The sequence below is a fragment of the Oenanthe melanoleuca genome, chromosome 2 (genome assembly GCF_029582105.1).
Source record: "Oenanthe melanoleuca isolate GR-GAL-2019-014 chromosome 2, OMel1.0, whole genome shotgun sequence".
NCBI classification, from domain to species: domain Eukaryota; kingdom Metazoa; phylum Chordata; class Aves; order Passeriformes; family Muscicapidae; genus Oenanthe; species Oenanthe melanoleuca.
Genome location: NC_079335.1, coordinates 114,706,374 through 114,724,187, shown reverse-complemented (window position 1 = coordinate 114,724,187; position 17,814 = coordinate 114,706,374). Strand labels below are relative to the sequence as shown.

The 17,814-nt window shown below is 38.6% G+C and overlaps 1 protein-coding gene across 8 annotated transcripts in view; it reads left to right on the top strand.

Moving 5' to 3' along the window:
* The window catches only part of WIPF3 (WAS/WASL interacting protein family member 3), a 37,399-nt gene that overhangs the window by 11,209 nt on the left and 8,376 nt on the right, over positions 1–17,814 (top strand). For 7 of the 8 annotated variants that reach the window (XM_056483002.1, XM_056482999.1, XM_056482998.1 and 4 more), the window contains 3 exons: positions 2,814–2,951; positions 16,838–16,970; positions 17,578–17,706. In XM_056483002.1, the coding sequence (XP_056338977.1) occupies positions 2,868–2,951; positions 16,838–16,970; positions 17,578–17,706 (346 nt within the window). In that variant the 5' untranslated portion in view covers positions 2,814–2,867. Of the gene's footprint in view, positions 1–2,813; positions 2,952–15,387; positions 15,424–16,837; positions 16,971–17,577; positions 17,707–17,814 lie in introns of those variants that run through there. The other variant, XM_056483004.1, reaches the window with a different exon arrangement.

Genomic DNA, 17,814 nt, shown 5'->3' with positions numbered 1-17,814 from the left:
TGGAGAAAGGATCCTTAAGGCACATGTGCCCTTTGTAGCATTTCCCTCTTGCCTGGCTCTTACCAGACTCTAGAACTGATCAATATGATACTCTATTTTTGTTTTGTTATTAATTCAGAATTTATTTAGATTATTATGTGAAATCCATAAACTCACCATGTTCTGAAGCTGTTTTGTGAAATTACTGAGCATGGTTTATATACATAGATATATATGTATGTATATATTTGTGTATATATATATGTTTGTGTGTATATATGTAATATAATGAGGGAGAGGCAAATTAAATACAACCTTTAACCAAGGAACAATGTGTTCCTTGTAATATGTGTTGTTATATTGAAAGTTTTGCAGCCTTCTCCATAATTTTCTTCCAATACAGTGCATGTGATATTGCTGCAGTAATACAAAAGAGGTTATCATAGCCAATCCTACATATTAAAAAGTGAAGATTGTGAAGTTAGCCTCTGAATTTGTAAAATAAGAATTTGTGAGGTAAGAGACTAAAAGAAGGCATGTCAGCAGGATTTTCTGAAAGATGGTTCATTCGTGGAAGGTTTGAAACTGTGTGAGAGGAAAGCTATATGGTGTCTCCAGTATTTCATTCAAGGGCTGTGTGTTATAGCCCCACAGAATGCATTTTTCCCTGATGCCACTGGACAGGAGGATATGGGAGTGGGTTACATGGTGAACCCTTCCTCTGCACTGAGTTTTGGGTTGTAGATGGTCACACAGTTTCTAGTCCTTGAATTAAGGCTGCATCATTTGGAGGAACAGGTGCTGGGGCAGGGACTGGTAGAGAGGCAGATAGAAAAGTCATCTGATGGCATTTCAGATTGTGACTTTTAAATAGCAGGAGCTGATTCCCATTTCCTTTCTCCCACTGCTGCTACCTCCTGCTGCCATTCATGTGGTCTGCCACAGGAGCGTGGGTTGTATTTTTTTTCCTAATTTGACTAAGAGCATATTCCCCATTCTAAATCCTTAATGAAGACAAAAGGCCTGTATTGCAGGGTAGGAAGATACTAACCCGAAACATATTATTAGCTGGGAAGACTCATTCTCCTTATGTCCATGTTTTTGAATGGCTTAATTGAGGAAAAGAGATATCTTCTGAAAATGGGTTTTTGAATAGGGTGGAATGGTGGAGATGTTGTGATGCCAGCTTTCTTGGAAAGCTTCATTAAGAGATTATTAAAGTGATTGGAACCGATTCTGTTACAGATCAGGGTGCTTTGCTATGCCAGCCCTTTGCATAGCAATCTCTCAAGGGAGAGAGTGTTTCAGAGGCTCTGTGTGTTTAATTTTTGAGTGATCTCTCATTAAGTATTTTGCAAGATAGAAAAGGAGGAAAATACTCATCAGGATATTGTTCATGTACACTAGGTAGGAGGTGAACAAGTCTGTATGCATGTTTTAATTTCACTGCCTCTTCCAATCTAACCCTCTAGCAAAACAGCCAGATATTCCCCTCAAGACTGTAACTTGCCCATTTTTGTGTTGTCTTCTCTCCTGAGCTTTCCCAGATTTAACTGTCATGCCTCCTCCCTACACAGATGATTCTGGAAAAGCATGGAGTGCCTGCTTTTAAAAATGAAGGGAGAAGCAAGGGGAATAGGGTCTGGGAATTGTGGTATTTTCAACTTAACATCAATTTCTAGTAAAACATTAAAATGTGAAAAATATTTTTAAGACCTTTCAGGAGTCAGGGAAACAAATTATGACCTAGAGAGATGTATAATGAGTAAATGTGAGAAACCAATGTAATTTCTTGTTAAGACAAAGCCTTGCAGAAAGAAAAGACAAAGCATATGACTTATTTTGTGTTATTGTAGGACTTTTGACACTGTTTCATATGATGTTTTGAAGAGTCTCAGAAAATAATTGTGGCATGATGGATGTAGAGCAAGATGTAAAACTAGATGTGTTCAGAGCATTTATCCAAGTGTCACTAGCAAAAGATTTCAAGTATGGCTTGCAGAGGGCTCTCTTTGGCACTGCCTAGTACTTTCATTTGCAACTTTACTAATGAAATACAGGGGTTTCTTGTTAACTTTAATGATGACTGAGTCATGCTGAGGGCTGGGCTAGGTATGAAAATTAGTGATGCACTGTCATTCTGCAAAAGATTTTCTTTAAAAAAAACATATAGCTTTTGTTGGAAGATATGTGCCTTTTTGTCAGTGTATTACTAAAGAATTGTGAAAATTAACATTTAAAAATGGCAGGAAAACCACTTGATTTTAACATTTGAGATGTCTGAACCTTGATATATCATTTTGTAATAGAATCATTAATTTGTGGAATTATTTCTTTATTTATTATTAAATCATGAGGGGTTTTTTCCCCACTTTTTTTTTCCTTTAAATATTGAGTAAGTCCACTGAACCTTAAAAAGTCCCTTACTCTCTCCTTAGATCAGCAAAGTTCTGGCTTAAAGTCAACAGAATTTTTTGTCCCAGCAGGAGTGTCTGCATGTGGTCAACTGTGATTTGTTCTCTGCAGAGTTGCATTTCAGGGCCATGGGCTAGGTTAAGGCAGGATGTAATAGTTGGACAGGCTAGGATCTATGCATTTGGTACTCATGGCACTGATCCAGATCTGTGAGCTTGCTCTTTAGATGTATGTTGTCATCATAACTGTAATGAGGCTGTTCATACAGTACTTTTGGAAGCAGTGCACTATAAAAGTCTTCAGTCTGCTGAGAGCTCGATATTTGGCCGATCTTCAGCTTGCAGTGTATAAACATATTCATCTCTGTTTTTTCTTTTTATTCTTCCACTTTTCCTTCTCCTCCCTTCTTTCTCCTCAAGGACATAGACTTTGGCTGTATTTTTCACAACTGCTGAAGCTAGAAATCCGAGCGGATGCCTGTGCCACCGCCGCCACCACCTCCTCCTCCACCACCTCCACCACCTTCTGGAGGGCCCCCTCCACCACCACCACCACTGGTAAGACTGACTTTTATTTCTATGGGCAAAAGCTTAGCTTGTAGCAGCCAGCTTAGAGCCCACAGGATTTTGGCATGGATATTCATAGCAAATATCTGGGGCAGATGTTTGTTTTGCTGGCGCTGGTTCTTCTGTTCATTACAGCAGTGGTCTCCAAAGTGGGGTGTGTGGGATGATCCATTGGTGTGTGGGATGAAAATACTGGAACCTTAGTCATACAAGTGTATACTTTATAAAGAAATAAACCTATGTATATTGGCATGCGTGCTCAAAAATTTTATTGCTAGGAGTCCATGATGAAAAAGTTTTAAGATTATTAGAGTGCATATGTTGAGAATATAGCATTTGTGAATACTTTTCCAGCCAAAGGGAATTCATTTTTGTATTGGTAATATACAGATGGTAAGTATTAATTTCTCCATCCTTCTTACAGCTCCTATTAAGACTCACAGTGTTCAGCCGTACATTTTGCCCTTTCTAGCACACTGTGTCTTCCTGGGGATACAGCACAATATTCTTTTGTACATGTGCAGGAACAATTACAGCTTGTACCAGATCATTACTGTATGTGTCATGAAGTAGAACATGTGCCTTGCCAGCATGTTTGCAATAAGAGAAGGATGCTCTGGGTGAACTTTCAGGGTATTAATTTTCATACCTTCACAATCAATTCTTGTACCTATGGTAAAACCTGTTTAAGTAAATCCTTGAATTCTATGATTAGTTGATCATAACCTGTTTCTGCATTGAAATTCTTAGGCTTTTTTTGAAAGAGTGGAACCTGGCACAGTTGTGTTCAAGTCATAAAATCTCTCCTGACTTTTTTTCATGTATTTTTCTGTCACTGCTATGTTTAGTTGCAGAGTATGTCAGTCTCTGTAGCAAAACAGTACATGGTACTTCAAATGTACTTCAAAGTACTTCAAGTTTATTTTTTTTTTAAGAACTACATTCTCCCTTGCATTTCCTGGCACCTCTGCCTGTTTTGTTCCCAGGAAGGTTGGTTGATTTTGTTTAGTATTGCTCATAATGCTCTTATTTTATCTTATCTTTTTTCCAGAAGGAGTTTTCCTTTCAAGTTTCTCTCTGCTACTTTACAGGCTGAACCATTTTGTATAACTCCCCATGAGTTAAGGAGATGAAGAGGAGGAGGATAAAGAAAGCAAATGAAATAAGCAGTGTTTGATTATTTTCAGCATTCAGTTTCAACTTTGGCACCAGTTTCCAATTAGCAATTCTTCTGGGCTGGTACACAACCTATACTTAGATGTTGAAATAAGTGGGCTGCATATTGCGAGCAGCTTAATGCTCACAACTGCAATTAAAGTCAACAGAAGCCACAAATGTTCCTATCCTAATAAATTTAGATCAGTAAAGTATCTAGAGACATTTTTAGATTCCTCTAACATATGCCAATTGTAAATGACTTGAGAAATCTAAAAGGATCGTTACGAACAAGTTTAGGATTTTTTGTTTTGCCTTCCCTTTTCTGATGATAGGGTTTTGATACAAGAAGGCTTGTTTTCCTATTGTAGTTGGATCATTCTCTTTCAAATGGGGTGATCTCTGTAAAAAATATGTAGAATTTAGAGTCAGCTCAATCTTGGTGACATGACACATACTAGATGTGTTTCTAGTTAATATCTGATATTGAAGCCTTGCTTTTAATAAGTCTTGATACTAAAAAGAGTATATGAATCAACACGAATAACTAATAAAATAGCGTGGCAGGACATTGTTTTTTCTGCAACAGCAAAATTACTTTTCCCTGTCAACACTGAATGAAAGACAAGATCAGGAATCTGCTTGGTGAGTTCAGCAGAAGCAGAGAGTAGGAGGCAGCTCTCCAGCTGGTGCCAAGTTACTCAGTTATCTCTGAGTTCAGGAGTCTGCAGAAACTTGCTATAGACCCTATTTTCTTTTACTAGAAAGCCCTTTTCTAGAAATTGGCATTGGTCTTTTACAGTTGCTAAACTGCCCAGCTGTTGTTACAGCTGCCAGATCTACAGTTGGGGGATGGAAGAAGGAAAAATTTTAATAGGCATATAGCTTTAAGGAAAACCTTCAAAGCAAATAAGTTATTATTTGGCCAACAGCTGGAAAAGTTCCAAAGTAAACATCACTGTAATTTTTATTATACTGTTATGATTAAACCAGGGTAAGATTTGCATGTTAGCAATTAAAAGTTAGATTTTAATTTTGCTGTTGATATGCGGGTGAGCCACTAGTTTAACTCATGTGATTTATGTTAAAAGAAAAATATCTGCGTGTAGGTGGGGGTGTTAGAATCCTGTTGTTTTTCAGGGTGCTATTGCAGGGGTACCATAGACTTGTCTTGCTTTTCTAGTCATGGATGAGAGCTGTACTTTCCTCTTGTTTTCACTACCAAGGGATTTTTTAGCAGAAGTAGTCACCACATTATATTTTTCTCTGCACACTTTCTTTGCGAATATTGTGAGCCGTGTTCCCAAATAATTTTAAAGACCTTACTTCACAGCTTTTTTGTCCTGTTAACTCCTTCTCAATGCAGAAGAAAGTTCTTTCCTAGTGTTTTTTGGCCTTCTTCCTACTGTTTTCTATGACTTTTGGACTTGCTGATGTTCTGTAAGTACTTGTAATGAATTTTGTTCACAAAAGTTATTACAAGACAATACAAAGTGATTTGGAGATGGTATTTAACAAATGCTAGAAGCTTCCTGTGCCCAACCAAAAAGCTACTGGCTGTTAGAGCAAACTTAAAAGGAAACAAATTCCTGGCTTTCTCAGGAGGGATGTCTGCTGTAGAAGATGTAGGTGGCTGAGTCAAAATGTAAATATAGCTAATTAGATTAATTGAGCATGTCTTCAAATGCCTGCCTTCTGGGGGTCATAGAGATGACAGGGGTGAGTAGGCAGGATAAAGCTGTGCCCTGATGTATTTTCTGGCACTGAATTACAGAATTCAATTGTCTTCTTGTTGCCTTTTACTCTACACCTTAACTAAGCACACTTAGATAGGAGGTATAGGGTGTTTGTTCTAAAGCTCTTTTAATTTATATACATGTCATGTAAGGTAGAGGTTTTTAATAGAGTTTTTGTTGGTGGTCTTGATGAAGAGGGTGGTAGGTTTGGAATTTTATAAAGCTTTCTGCTCATGAAAAATTTTATTTTATACCCCCTCTATTTCTTTTACCACTCTTGCCTTAAAGTTTGGCATATGAGGCAACCAGGTTAGTTTTGGTATTTTCTAGAGTAGGTGTCACCACTGAGACTTATTAAAATTTTTCTCTACTTAATTTCCCAAGAAAAGGATCAAGAGAGAATTTTGCTTTGATAAACCTTGTTCACTTATTACATGCATTGAAGGCTGCTTACTGCTGTGTACCCTCCATACATATGGATTTGTAATGTCAAAATCAGTCATCACCTATTAAAATGTTAATATTGGAGGAAGTGTGGATGTGTATCAGCCCTGCTGGGTTGTGCCTTACTCAGAGATGTTTGTTTAATGATTCATATGTTTGTGGAATTTAAGAAAATACTTCTGCTCTCTTTAGAATTGTTATGATTAAAGTCTTAGCATAGAAATTAACCCCTAAAATCACAATGGTTCATATGATTAAAGCTTATAAAGTAGTACCAGGTGTTTATTTGCTACCCTGTGGCACAGTAGAAACTAGGATAGCAGGAGGAGAAAGTAATATGCTTACTTTGGTGATAGAAATGTGAAGCTTCAAACAATTATGAATGCTAGATTACATGTAAATTAATCATAATGATTATCTTATTCTTATTTAGTTAAAATTTAAAAACAATTAAAAACAGAATTACTGTTGTAGATAAACCTGTCAATGTTTTCCAAGTTTGTTATTCTCTACTTATTTTCTACTCTTGTAATAGAAAACTCAGAAAAGCAATTCCTCACGATATAATGCTGTGATAAAAGCATAATTTACACAGAAGAAGGATTTCCAAGGTTCAGAAAAACATAACCTGATAATTTTCCTTGGGGGGACTTTTTTTCCCCTCCTTCATGCAGTTGTTAGATTGAAAACCTTGCTGAGCTGTTTCCTTCAGCCTGCACAAGAAATTCAGAGAGCTACAGTGTTCATCTGAAGTTGTGTGGGAGTTGGTTTTGCTCCTATGACATTTAGCACTACTGTTCTTTGGAAGGAGAACAAACAACATACGTAAAACATCTTGGCTGAAGATAATGATGATTTATGGTATTTTGATTTGGTCTTACCCAATATAGTATGAGCGAATATGTGCATATGAGCACTCACATGCATACATTTTTGGTCATGCTTGCTAATTATTTATTGTAAAAATTAAAATAATTTCTCAAGTTTTTATTCAGATTCCCTAAACATGCAAATGTAATACCAGAAGAACAGAATTGTTCATGGTGCCAATTTTGAAGGAATATGTTTATTAAAATTTTATCTGAGCTGTAAGGTCATATTTTGTACTTTGTCATGAGTCTCTAGGCCAGAAGATAGTAAAGGACAATATTTATTGCTGATAAGTAAAGCACACCAGAGTGAGAAAAAGTGCAAACTTGGTAATCTTGTTGGTGACTGACTGATCATATAGACTGTGCTAAGGGCTGAACAAAGCACAGCTGAAATTATTGAGTGCTTTGTTCCAGACAAAATAAAGGATACTGATTTATAGTGTTTTAATAATATATAATATCTCACACCAGTCTGCTTTCATAAAGAAGTGAGAAGCAATCATATAGAAAAAGAATGCTCTTTGTGTTGTTTGACTTAATTTTCAGCTGTTGGAAAATTGGGGTTGCATAGCTATGGCATCTCAAATTGTTGCTGCTGTAGCCTTCTACTCTTGTAGTCAGCAAACGCAGAAAGGGTAAGTGGGAGCTGTGAAAGGTGGGGAAGATGAAGAGAAAACATAAATACTAGGCTAGCATTGCTCTGTCTCATCTGGACAGGTACAGGGGCATGGACTGCATAGTTCCTAGGTGCTAATCTTCTTGAATTCTTCACTTGAGAACTCTTATGTCATCGTTTTAAATGTATTTAGATTATGAGTTCTGTTTTGCAGGTTTCTTCATAATGTCTTGTGTTCTGTGTGTCTGAAAGGAATGGAACACATTTGAAGAGCATTCTCTCTCTTTGTTTTTCCTCTATATAATATACAAGTATGGAAATTGCAGAGTAGAGTTACCACCTGTAAATGATCCAGCCTGAGTACCAGAAGCAGCCTAGCTGCAGACAACTAACAGGTTAATTTACCATTCTAATCACAAAGTAATAATGCACTTAAAAGTCAGTACCCCATCTCTCATGTATGCAGTGGCTACACATTAAATTCCATCTGTCAATTAATATTATACTTTTAGCCTTTTAATTAAAAGATAACTCAAAATTATAGCAACGCTTCTGTAGGACCTCTCTGAATGGCTGGAGGGTGAGTGCAAGAAATGCTACTTTCTCATTATTCTCTCTTGGGTTAACCATAATTTTGTGTGGATGCTCAAAGGCAATTCAGAATGATGAGTAGCTTCTACACAGGTAACTGGGTATGAAAAATAGCCTGGTGTTCTTAGAGAGAGATTTAATTGTGATGTGTATATGTTGTTCCATACTGAAATTGTTGTTGCCACTACTCCTTGTATCCCTTGTCATTCTGGGGACTCTGCTATGGTAGACAGAGAGAATAAACAGTGCTAGTGTCACCAGCTCCCATTGTGATCTTTCCAGCCTTGTGGTGTTTGATGTTTTCATTGCAATGCCAGGCCCTCAGATTTTCTTGTTTATGTAAGAGTTTTCTCTTTCTTTTCATTGATGCAGAGGCTGTCAAGGGACTTTGAATCCCAAAAATTTAGAAATCAAAAAATGAAGTTCAAAATTATTTTGAAGCCAGTCTCAGGGTATTTTTGATATTTGACTTGTGATCTTTCTGGACTGCTGGGAAACACTTTTGAGTAGTTTAAATTTTATACTGCCTCCATTTTGGTGGCTTCTGTTTCTGCATGTTTTCTTTTAGTATAAGAACAGTCAGAATTTGCATTTAAAATGTGGGTGTCAAAGTTAAATACCTACAGAAAAGCTCGGCAGGTATAAATGATCCTACTCATTCTGTTGCATTTTTTTGTATTCAGGTACAGAAATCTAGCAACCCACACTGGAAAACCTTAAGTACACCCTAGTGAATAAGCCCACTGCTCCATTTGAGGCAGGAGCAATTGAACCCTTTAGTATACAAGATTTTTACATTCTCTGATACAGCGTTGCTAGCATAAGGTGCAGAGGGTTTATTGGGTGCGGTGGCATTGATTTCTGGTGGTGTTTGAAATGAGCGCTGGGAACACAGATTTAGAAGAAAGTTGCTCCTGCTATGCTGGTTTTTGTGTTCTGTTCCCTGCCATTGTGTGCTGGTAACTTCAAGCAGGTGCACAGCAGGCACCAGGCTCTGCTGACACTGAAAGGCATCACGATTTGGGACTAAAGCCAGGACTAGAAGGTGGGGGTAGTGCCAGGAAGGGATCTGTAACAACTTTTCCACTACTTCCCTTGCTGGGAGCTGAAAAACAAGGTCAGTGCAGATACAGCCTATCTAAGTACACACATTGCTTGATGACCTTTTCAACCTGGCAGGTTCAGACTGCAGAACTTTGTGCCATGGAGACTGAGATCACGGTTAATCAGTACTGAGCTGGGTGTAGGTGGAATTGTCAAGTGCTGGTCCTGTCATTCTCTTGAAACAATTATTTCATTAGCTGCCAGGAAGCTATTTGGCAGGTCCCCTTGTGTGGGTTCCCTCAGAAATGTTGGCTGGAGAGTGAACCCTCGCATGGGAAGCATTTGAAGCTCAGCTTGCTAGAAGGCTGAGAGAGTGCCATGTTTGCCCGGGCAGACCAGGTGCCAAGAATTAATTAGTTTTGTTCTATGCTACACAGCAGAAACACAAGAAGGGTCTCTGATCTTGCAAATGACTCTGCAGGTGGAGTCTTGCACTGTGGTGGGGTCTCCCATACTTAAAAAGCTTTAAATCAGAGATCAGAGCTCTCTTATGGACAGAACCAAAACTGTCAGGTACCAGATCTCCCAAGCTTCTTTAGCAACAAGAAGTTTAAAATATTTAAAATACAAAAAGACATCTACTTTGCTGTTGACATTTCTTGGATTTTTCCTTAAACTGGAAGGGGGAATTATTTTGATTATTTTGTTTTGTATTTGACAGTGCATGAGTGAAACCACACCTGATGCTTATGTAATGAAAACACAAGAAGGATGACAGTGTTTTTCTCTCTGATACTTCTGCTTGTGATGTTCTGGAAACTGCATTTATTATTTTAAAAAGCTCCTTTTTTATTGCTACTGCTTTTTTGGCACATTCCTGGTGGAGACTTTAGCTGCTGGTTTGAGAATTATTTGTAAAAGCAATGCTCTTGCCTGCTGGGCAAACTGTTTCTGCTGCAAATGTAAAATCATTAATTCCTGGCATAATTCTAAACTAGTAATAGTGGATTGATCTTGGAATCAAGTTCCAAATTTCTCTGGGGTTTCAGATTTCCTGCTGAGCTACAAATGGATAGATGACTTCTATAATCTTGTGCTATGTCAAGGAAGGACATGCTGGTCAATTTACAGTGAGATTTCTGGTCAACTTCCATATTTTACTTTGTCCCAAAACAACTTCATTCTTTTAATAAAAAGTTATTACATTGTAGTTTGTTAGACTGTTCTGGCATCTTACTGGCGATATTACTTTTTTCTGTCAGTTCTGCTTTTGAAAAGGATGCAGTCTTTGGGGAGCTGAATTCATTAGTCCTGATGACTACAGGAATCTCCTTATGGAACCCTTGTTGTCAGCAGCTTGTTGTTAAGTGAAAGGAAGCTAAAGAGTAAGTTGCTTGCAAGCAGGTCTCCCCTGTTCTCCCTCCACTCTTTTTTTATCATCAGTGGTCCCAGAAGGGTATTTTAACAGACTCCTGCCCTTTGAGGCCCCTTGCTCAAGGCCTGTGCCCTTACAGACTGTTGTGAGCACCAACCCAATGCCTGACTTTCCTTCAAAGGAGTAGGAGATTTATGGCTGGATGGGGACCCAGTCATCATCTCACCCTTCATGCTTCCCTGCTTGGAAAGTCTTGTGGCACCATATGGGTGGTAAGAACACTCATCATCCTTCCTCAGATGTTTACTAACCACAAACAAGCTGTGTTTTTCTCTCATACTCTCAGCTATCTCTGACATGACGCACAGACTGCATTAGGCAGCTAGCTTCACCTTTTTTATCCTCTTTCCTGAAAAATCTCTATTTGTTTACACCAGACTTTCAGTTATTGTTAATATAGAAATAATATTTGGAGAATTTTGTTGTATTTCCAGTGGTTTCTGCTTTTTCTTGATGCTTTATGCATCCTTTATTAAGGGTTTAGATGTTTTAGTTGTCTCTCATTATTGACAAACATTTTCTTTGGCCAGACCTGGCACCATCACATGACTGACTGTACTGCCTCCACAGGTCTTGTTTGTTTTTCCCTACCTGCTGTTTTAGATGCTGGTTTTAATTGTCCATCTCCATGTTTGTGGTTTTTTCTCTTGCACTTTTTAAGTTGGGTCTCTGAATCATGACAGATTGGATGCCAGAGAAGGCCAGGATTGGCTCAGGAACTGTTTTTTAAAAATTTTTTTCCCTGTAAATATTTGTCTGTGATCAAATATCCTGTATTCTAGAGCTTTGTCTTTGTCTTGCTGCACTGTGTTTCCTTTCCTTAAAAACCAAACCGGAGGTGTTTCATGCTGCAGTGATGAAAATCACTTGCCTCAGCCTGGATCTGTGCAGGTTTGCTGAGCATGGCAGAGAAAAATAAGAAAGCAAGGGGTGTCCTCAAACTCTTTTGTCACTAAAATAAGTGCTGCTTATGCCTTCTGCCAGTACCTGTGCTTGATCTCTGCATTGAATCTGGGGGATTTTGTCTATGGGGGGAAAAATTGGTAATAGAAGAGAGGAAGGTTAATTTCCACCCGATTCATAGAAATTACTTATATTGTCAGCAAAAGAGAGAGCTCTCCTTCTGCCCACAATAAAATTCTGATGTCAAATGTATTGATTGGTCTTTATCATGATATGTCTCACAAAATAATTAGGAAAAGCTAAATATATTTTTTACTTTTTTTGTTTTAGTTTTTTAACTAGTACAGATAAATAAATGATTTTGTACACAGGTGTCTTTTCCCATAAAACGTGACCAGGAGAAGGAATCTACTGTGATGATACAATTCATTGCATATTAAGAGTGTAAATACACAGTACTAGTAAGTTCTCTGAGTAAATGCATGTAGTGCCTTTGGATGGAATAATGCTTTATTTTATCTTACTTATGGCTCCTATCTAATTTAGAATTTTAGTACTGCATCATCTTTTCACATCACCTGATGAGTTTACTCTGAAAGAAAGGCCCATGACTCCCTGGCTATTGGATTGTCCAGAAGACTAGAGGTACATTTTTCCTGCAGCTGTCCTGTGTATGTAGATCTGTATTACCCTGAAGTACTTGACAAATGCATTAAAGACCATATTTAAAATCAAAGTAAATACTATTAAATACTATAAAAGCTATTTATGGGACAGTATGTAAGAACTGTGACTGAACTACCTGTCCAGAGGATTTCCCCTTTTCTGTGAGCAGGGGTACTATTTAAAATCTGAATGTTATAATTAGTATTAATATAAACTTTTTCAAATGGCTGGTGCCTTCTGCATTTACATCACTTTAGTATCTGAGCACGTCTACCTCTTAAATATTTTAAGTGTTGTAGGAGCCCAGAGGGTAGGTCGATGCTCCCATCTGTCTTGTAGGATGTAATGTGACATTCGAAGGTGATGCAAATATCACAGCAGAGTGTATCCAGAAATGGAGCTCACTGCCATGCATTTCAGTCACTTTTCCCTAGAAAAAGACTCTCCTTAATTTTTCTGGTACAACTCAATTTAGGTTTATTCATGGTCAAACCTGGGGTGGTCCATGTATAGAAAGTGTAAAAATAGAGAGTTGCTCTTCTAAACTAAACAATCCACTTTCACTGAACTTGTAACTGTAAGAAGCTGTTACAAACCATTGGTTGTGTCCTTCCACCACAGCTTACTGCACATCACCAAGTAGCTCTGCACAGGCCCTGGTGACTTGTGCTTCACAAAAAGTACTTCTGTCAGAGAGGATCCAGCCTTGATCTGAAGTATTATCTGGAGACTGATAACCTGGTGCTGTCTGTAGCTTGTCTGTTTGCATCTCACATTAATTCACCAAATGTCTGTCTCTGCCGCCTGAGTCCTCACCACCATTCCCAGTACAGGGTGCCGTGTGCAGGCAGATCACCCCTCAGCTAGACTTAAGAGCTGACAATCCAAACAGAGCTGCTGAAGTCTGAGCTGTTGCCTCCAGTGTTTTGAACATTGCTTTGGTCCAAATGTAATGTTAAATATCAGGAAACCAGAACAGAGCTTGTGATTCCATTTTTGTTCACACTGCTTTTTCTAAAAGGATGAGATATACTGGAGGAGTGTACTATCCCTCCTTGCTATACTTGCTAATTTGGGCTTGCTACTGGAGCCCCCTTCCAGGTTCAGGCTTGTGGGATAGAATGCAGACTTTAGTTCCATAGATATTATTGGTAATCCAGTCACTCTCAGTTTTACATTTGACATTTTTATATGGTGCTTTTTTTCTTTTCTCCTTTCCCCCCTCCACCTCAGCAGTGGGGAAACATGTTTTCATTTGTTGTTCTTTTCAAACAGCCTCAAGCTGCAGTGATTTAGATCTCTTTCTCTCTCTCTATATTCATGCTGTCCTCATTCATATCTCCACTAGTCTTAAGTTGCCAGCTTCAAATTCTGAAAAGTTATTTCCAGCATTGATGATTTACAGCCTGAAACATCAGTCTAAAAAATATTATTTGATGGCATTTTCCTATTTACAGGTATTTTGAAGACCTGACAGATAGCCTAAACATTAGTCCTATACTTTACTGCATATCATAGCTGAGTGTGTAATTTAGGATACTGAAGACAAAACGTGGTGGAGTTGGGTGAGATGAAAAGGAAGTAATCCTTATGTTCAGGCTATTTACATGCATGGTTTGTTCCATTCTGTTTCTAAGTATGTACTAAACGTGACATTCTTTGTGTCTGAAATAGTAGCAGAATAACCTAGTGGTTGCTAAGGTAATGAGAACCCACCATTACCTTTCCAGTTCCTGTAAATAAAGTATGGAATTTAATTTCATTCTGTGTTACCTGAGGCAGATCAGGCATCTGATAAAACAAATGATCTTCACATTCTTCTCCACTTCCCTTCTGATTTTCATTGAAATACCGAGATGTTTCTCTTTTTGTAAATAAATGAGGCTGCCCTGCCGATGGTGGAGTAGAAAGTAGCCTAAGAATTACATCTTTTGTCTTGCAGCTGTTTTCCCTCTGTGACTTAAAATGTATTTGTCTTCCTGCTGAAACATTTCTATTGCATGTGATCAGGGCTGAAGATTTGACAGCCATAAGAGTTCCTCTTTCTGTTTTTTCTCTTGATGCAGAACCTACATGTTTATTATCTGTGCTTGTGCTATGGATTGCAAGCACAGTATGAGTGTGAACCCAAGATTTATTTCTTCATCAAAGAAAGGAAGGTTCTCTCAAAAAACAATATGGTAAATCCAGGAATTTGCAAATGCTAGACACCAACAGATGAGTGGGTGAGATACTTACTTACCTGGCAAAATTATTCTTGGCAAGGATTATCACTGGCCTTAGGAGTGCAGGCAGCAAACAAGAAATCCAAAGGAGCTCTGATTGCTGTGCAACCCGGTAACATTACACCCCAGACCATCTTGACTTTGTAGAAAAAGAGAATCCATATCGAGCTAATCAATCATCCGAGTCCACCAGGCAGGACATGAACGATTGTATCTCTTATGTACATGAGGAGGAAGAAGAAACAGCTGGGGCATGGGATGGAGCTCTGCTTGGAGTAAGGGAATCTGTTGTAAAAGAGAGGCATTATGGAATGGCAGAACAATATTCCTGCTCTTATATGACAAATTTTTGTTATGCTGCTTTATGGAATGGCAGAACAATATTTCTGCTTTCTTATGCGACAAATTTTTGTCATGTTTGTGTTGCATTGATATCAAGCCATGGGTCACTTGCCACAGGTGGGTTATTTTAGCCTAACAGCTGTCTGGATATCAAGACTTTATATTCTAACAGCCTGTCTGCCCAGAGAAGTAGATCTGGAAGGTGAAGTGGACAGCTGGCATAATAAATGGACACTTGAACCCGGAAATGAAAGACAGCTGCTGGATCTAATTTTAAACATAGCTCTTGACCAGATCCCTCTGTATCCTGCTTGTCCTGCTACAGCAAAGTCATTAGTGGGAGTAGAGAGACAAGAAGTTGAAGATACTGATAAAGAGCTTTTGTGAGGAAGGGAATCACCCTTGTTCAAGTTATGGTATTTCCATTTTTCACAGTAAGTACTGTCAGCTTCCAGAGAAGGGGAGTGGAAATGGTTTGTGGCTGGTGCATGGTCTAACACTGCTGACACGGGCCGCTCTTCTGGGACCTCATAATGGCCAGTGGGACTCTCTGCTCTGCACGTACGAGCGCTGTTTCAAATGAGGAAAATGTAATAGAGTGGGTGTTTTCCTAACATTTTAAAATAACACATGGTTACATAGCCAGGTTGTAATTCCGAGTTTTTACATCAGGGCTCGGGAATGCGGCGGCGTTAGAGGCGGTCTGGAGCTCCATCTAGCGGGGCACTGCAAATCCCGCTGGCTGGACTTGGATTTTTTTAGCAAGTACGAAAATAACCACAAGTAATACCGTACTGATAGAATTCTTCACTTGGGATTAGCGAGTTAGGCACATTATTAATCCAGCAGCTGGTTAAGTGTTTTCAAGTTCCTGTTTTGCTTTCAGAATGCCATTATCAAGCTGGGATGGTTTTGGGGGATTTTTCAACTGTGACCGTATTGTTCTGCTTTATTACAACTGTGATACTAAAATTAAGGGCTGTGGAAACATTTCTGGAACTCGTTCTCTTTAGAGAGTTAGCTAACCTCTGGGAATTTTGGAAGCAAGCAGACCATTACTCCTCTGATGTGAAGATTCCCCTCTACCAGGCAGCTCTGTTAATCGCAATAGGTTTAGGAAAAACAGCTTTGCTGTTTATCATCTGCTTTTAAAAAGTAAAACATCAATTTTTAAAAATATATGTTTTTTTAATATATATAGCAAGAAACTTGAAGAAGTAAGAATAAAGAATAAATTTTGTTTGTTTTATTACAAAACTTCAAAATGCAACTTGACTTTATATCTACCAAGCTTAGTTAGGATAGAAATGTTACTAAAATATGAAAGTATTATTCTAAAGGCATCTACTTAAACTGCTGTTAATCTCCAGTACAGAGAGAGATCACATTAATGATCACATTCAAATATATGTGCAGCATGCATTTATCTATCTGTTTTCCTAAGAAAAGTGGATAAAACAGATATTTATTATAATTTGACATATAAAAATTTTGGTGTAAAGCATTGTAAATGGCATGATAAGAGCTGACTGAGGCAGTTGGTGCTGGAGCTATGGGACAGAGGCCACAAAAGGCCAAATGAGGTCAGATTTCATTTAAGCATGCCTCCTAATTTGCTTTCAACCGTATTAGCCCAACTAGTATTAGATTTGTGTTATATTTAAACTTTCAGCTTTCCTTCCTCCTGCACAACCAAATGCTGTTCCTGTTGATTTGAATCAAAGGCTTGGGAGTGACAGCTGCCAAGGAGGGCTTATTTCAAATCTTCTATCCCACGTTTGCCTCTGTATCCTTTCTAAACATGCATTTTTGTCTGCACCACCCATCTAAAGCTCTTCTTGTCAACAGGCAAGCTCAGAGATACCAAAATTGCGAAAGGAAGACCAAAAAGCACGAAGTGCACTCTTGGCTGATATCCAGCAGGGAACTCGCCTGAGGAAAGTGACCCAAATCAACGACCGCAGTGCACCACAGATTGAAAGTGAGCATGTGCTCCTCAGCAAGGCCCTGGGGGAGCTTTGCTGAAGGCTCGGGTGTGGGTGGAGGCCAGTTGGACAGTTTCAAACTGAAGGGCAGCTTTGCAGGTCAGCAAAGGTCTGCATGGCTTTAGGATGCAGAGAGGGGCACTTTCTAAATGTGCATCCTGCTCTGAGATCAATGACTGTTAACACTTCTTAGAATGTCTCCAACCGGTTATCACCTTAACAGGCATTCCTCGTTCCAAAATAAATAATGAATGATGAAATCCTCGAGAGCATTTTTATTAAAAACTGGGAATTCTTTGCTCTAGCAGAAGAATTGTTCTTCCTTAGATTTAAAAGAAAAAAAATGCAGAAAAATTCTGGAAGCATAAATTCAATATTAGGCCTAACACAACTACTTCTTGACATCACAATTTGTGTGAGATTGAAGAGTACCAGAGGGTGCTGTGCTCCAAAGTATGGGTCAGAGAGGGATGGCAGTTCCTGTAGTAACAGTACAGGGAAAAGCTTGGCCTGGGCTGTTTCTTGGTACCAGGCCTTAGCAGTCTCAGGGCAAGGATGAAATGATTTTCTGATATACCCTGGGTTTTACATTCTTTTGAACAGAACCCAAAGGAGCAAACAGAGATGGCGGTAACACAGCTGTTAATAAAGGTGGCTTTCAGCAGCCTCTGGGAGGTTTATTTGCTGGTGGTTTTCCTGTTCTCAGACCAGCAGGCCAGAGGGACATGACAGGTAAGGGCTTCATTTGTATCAAAGCATAGCTGGGTGGGCAGAAATTTGGGATTACTTTACTGATTGATTTTGTTTGTTTTATTTTTCTGAATGCTTAGTTCATCATGT